Here is a 2,364-nt window from a genome sequence, read left to right as displayed (position 1 = left end):
TTATATTCATCTACATACCATCCTCTAACTCTCCCAAACAACCAAACCGCTTTCTGTCCAAAAAGCACTTCACGGTCGATTCAGTCACTGTAAATTCAACTGCATGATTCGCCACTGCCTATTCCGAAGTGTTCTATCCATTCTCATTTGTTTTGACTTTAATAAACAAATATCCATTCAAAAACAGATATATAGGACAATTTACACAGCATAGTACTATTATCACAGATTCTGCAAAGACTACTCCAACTCTCATCGAAGCAAAGGCCTAGGACGAGCACTGAACAGATACTTCTCCTTTATCATTGCCTCAACTACATATTCCACACCTAGTCATTAGTCTCCTTTCTACTATTAGACCTGCTTCTGAAGACTCTGTTTTCTTGATTCGTCGCATAACTACATTCAACAAATCCTTCAAGACTCACTTGCAAGTGGTTTTCGCAATTTGATCACTTTACCCTCGCATAAATGATTTCCAATTGTCAGTACTGGATTTCCCTTCACTTCATTCTGAGTCAACAAATACTCACATCCACCCATCCTAATGTTCCCAAATCAATTCCACAAAATCCATCTCCATCAATGTTATGTAGTTTGCCTTGCAACTCAATAAGTACCCACTAGTCATCATTTCCTTCCTTTGAATCAACAGTTTCTTGTCCTGATTCATTTAAAACCAATGGAATACAGATCATGAGCAACAAGAGTCAATTCTGACAATCACTTTGTCCTCTTCTACTTGATTTCAATGACTTCACTTCAATCAATTCCATATTCAAATCAACAAAATCATCTGTAGTTATTGATCTTCATCTCTATCTGTTTAGTGATTGATTGGATATGATTATAATAGAAATCGATCATTGTTGATTATTGGAAGGAGTTTTCTCTTCAGATCGAGGTTATTCAAATGAAAGAATTTCTTCAACATGCTCTTGATGTGTACCGCGTATGAATGAGGATTTGTTTGAATGAAACAGAAAGAACGCAATTTCAATGCAGCAAAATGGATTAATGATAAGTGTACACTGTTTAATGACTATATGAAACGGTGTGGACTAAAAGCAGCTGTGTTTGTGATATCGAGTGATTTTGAGCCCTAGAGTATCTGTATCGGGAGGGATTGATTCAGCAGTGACATTAGGATTAATGAAACGTTCGATGGATCTTCCTTCTTCGCCACTAAAGCGCATTCTTGGGATATCTCAACCAATTCATAGTTCCCAATGGGCATATGATCGTGCTGCAGAGTGTGCAAAGGCATTTGGAGTTGAATTGGTTGTGATCGATCAGACAAGTGTGTTTGATAGTCTTGTATGACTCTTTAATGTCTTATAAGAGCTAGAAGAAGATAGTTGATGATAGTGTTGGAGTTGAAGGTCAGGCCTTTGCTAGTGGTCAACTCCGTTCGTATATGGTAAGTTTGTGTTGATAGAGTGATAGTCAGCGAACTCCAGTTGGTTATTATGTTGCTCAGTTGTTGAGCCAAGGTGGAACTCCGTGCATTGTGCTGGGAACAGGGAATCATGATGAAGATGGTTATTTGGGATATTTCTGTAAAGCAGGAGATGGTGTTGTGGATGTACAGTTGATCAGTGACCTCCACAAGAGTGAAGTGTTCAAAGTTGGAGCTGAGTTAGGTGTTCCTGAGAGTATTCTGCGTTCTCCTCCTTCTGCTGATCTATGGGATGGTCAGACAGATGAAGAAGAATTGGGAGTGAGTTATGACTTTGTGGAATTGTATACAGGATGGTATCTGAAACAGAGTGAGGAAGATCAGAAGGGTTTTGTGGAATCAATGGATGAAGAGACATTGAAAGAATGGAACCATTACAAGGACATTTGTGAGACTGTACATCGTCGCAATGCTCACAAACTCAATGGACCTATGAATCTGAATGTACTATGGATTGTTTGGAACCAAACAGAATACACAATTACTTTCCCGAATTCATAATTACAATGAGAAGGATAATAACGATAATGATTACAGTCTCAGCTTCTTCTTCAATTCCTCACACTTCAATTTCTTGGCATCCGAACGGAACAACTACAGTTAATCCAATCTCTCTCACTCTTACATCAGCAGTATCTGCTAAAGCATCTGTTTTATCTACGATAATATCCAATTTTTCACCTCGATCAATAATCTTATCTACATCTCACACCAACAATCCAGTTCAACCAATATTGTCAATCATAACGCCCTTCACAGCATCCAACTTCTGCTGTACACGAGTAGCAGCATCAGCATTCGGATCATTCCACTTGGACATCAATTGACTAATCGTAGAAGAGAAGTCGGACATTGCAAATGCTTGAGCAGTCTTGGCACGATCTCTACAAGTCACCACAACACAT

The 2,364-nt window shown here is 38.8% G+C and overlaps 2 protein-coding genes across 2 annotated transcripts; one reads left to right on the top strand and one right to left on the bottom strand.

Moving 5' to 3' along the window:
- Nucleotides 1-1,046: 1,046 nt before the first annotated feature.
- Nucleotides 1,047-1,960, top strand: JH06_5351 (NAD+ synthase; the record flags this gene model as incomplete). The annotated part of the gene is made up of 4 exons (XM_014669320.1): nucleotides 1,047-1,075; nucleotides 1,107-1,317; nucleotides 1,388-1,420; nucleotides 1,451-1,960. The coding sequence occupies 4 exons, from the start codon at nucleotides 1,047-1,049 to the stop codon at nucleotides 1,958-1,960; spliced, it is 783 nt and encodes a 260-aa protein (XP_014524806.1).
- A 30-nt stretch (nucleotides 1,961-1,990) lies between these two features.
- JH06_5350 (vesicle-associated membrane protein) lies at nucleotides 1,991-2,312 on the bottom strand (the record flags this gene model as incomplete). The annotated part of the gene is made up of 3 exons (XM_014669319.1): nucleotides 1,991-2,053; nucleotides 2,085-2,153; nucleotides 2,208-2,312. The coding sequence occupies 3 exons, from the start codon at nucleotides 2,310-2,312 to the stop codon at nucleotides 1,991-1,993; spliced, it is 237 nt and encodes a 78-aa protein (XP_014524805.1).
- Nucleotides 2,313-2,364: the final 52 nt, after the last annotated feature.

The sequence above is a fragment of the Blastocystis sp. subtype 4 genome (assembly GCF_000743755.1).
Source record: "Blastocystis sp. subtype 4 strain WR1 chromosome Unknown seqid_0679, whole genome shotgun sequence".
NCBI classification, from domain to species: Eukaryota; class Bigyra; order Opalinata; family Blastocystidae; genus Blastocystis; species Blastocystis sp. subtype 4.
This window is presented reverse-complemented; position numbering and strand designations above follow the sequence as displayed.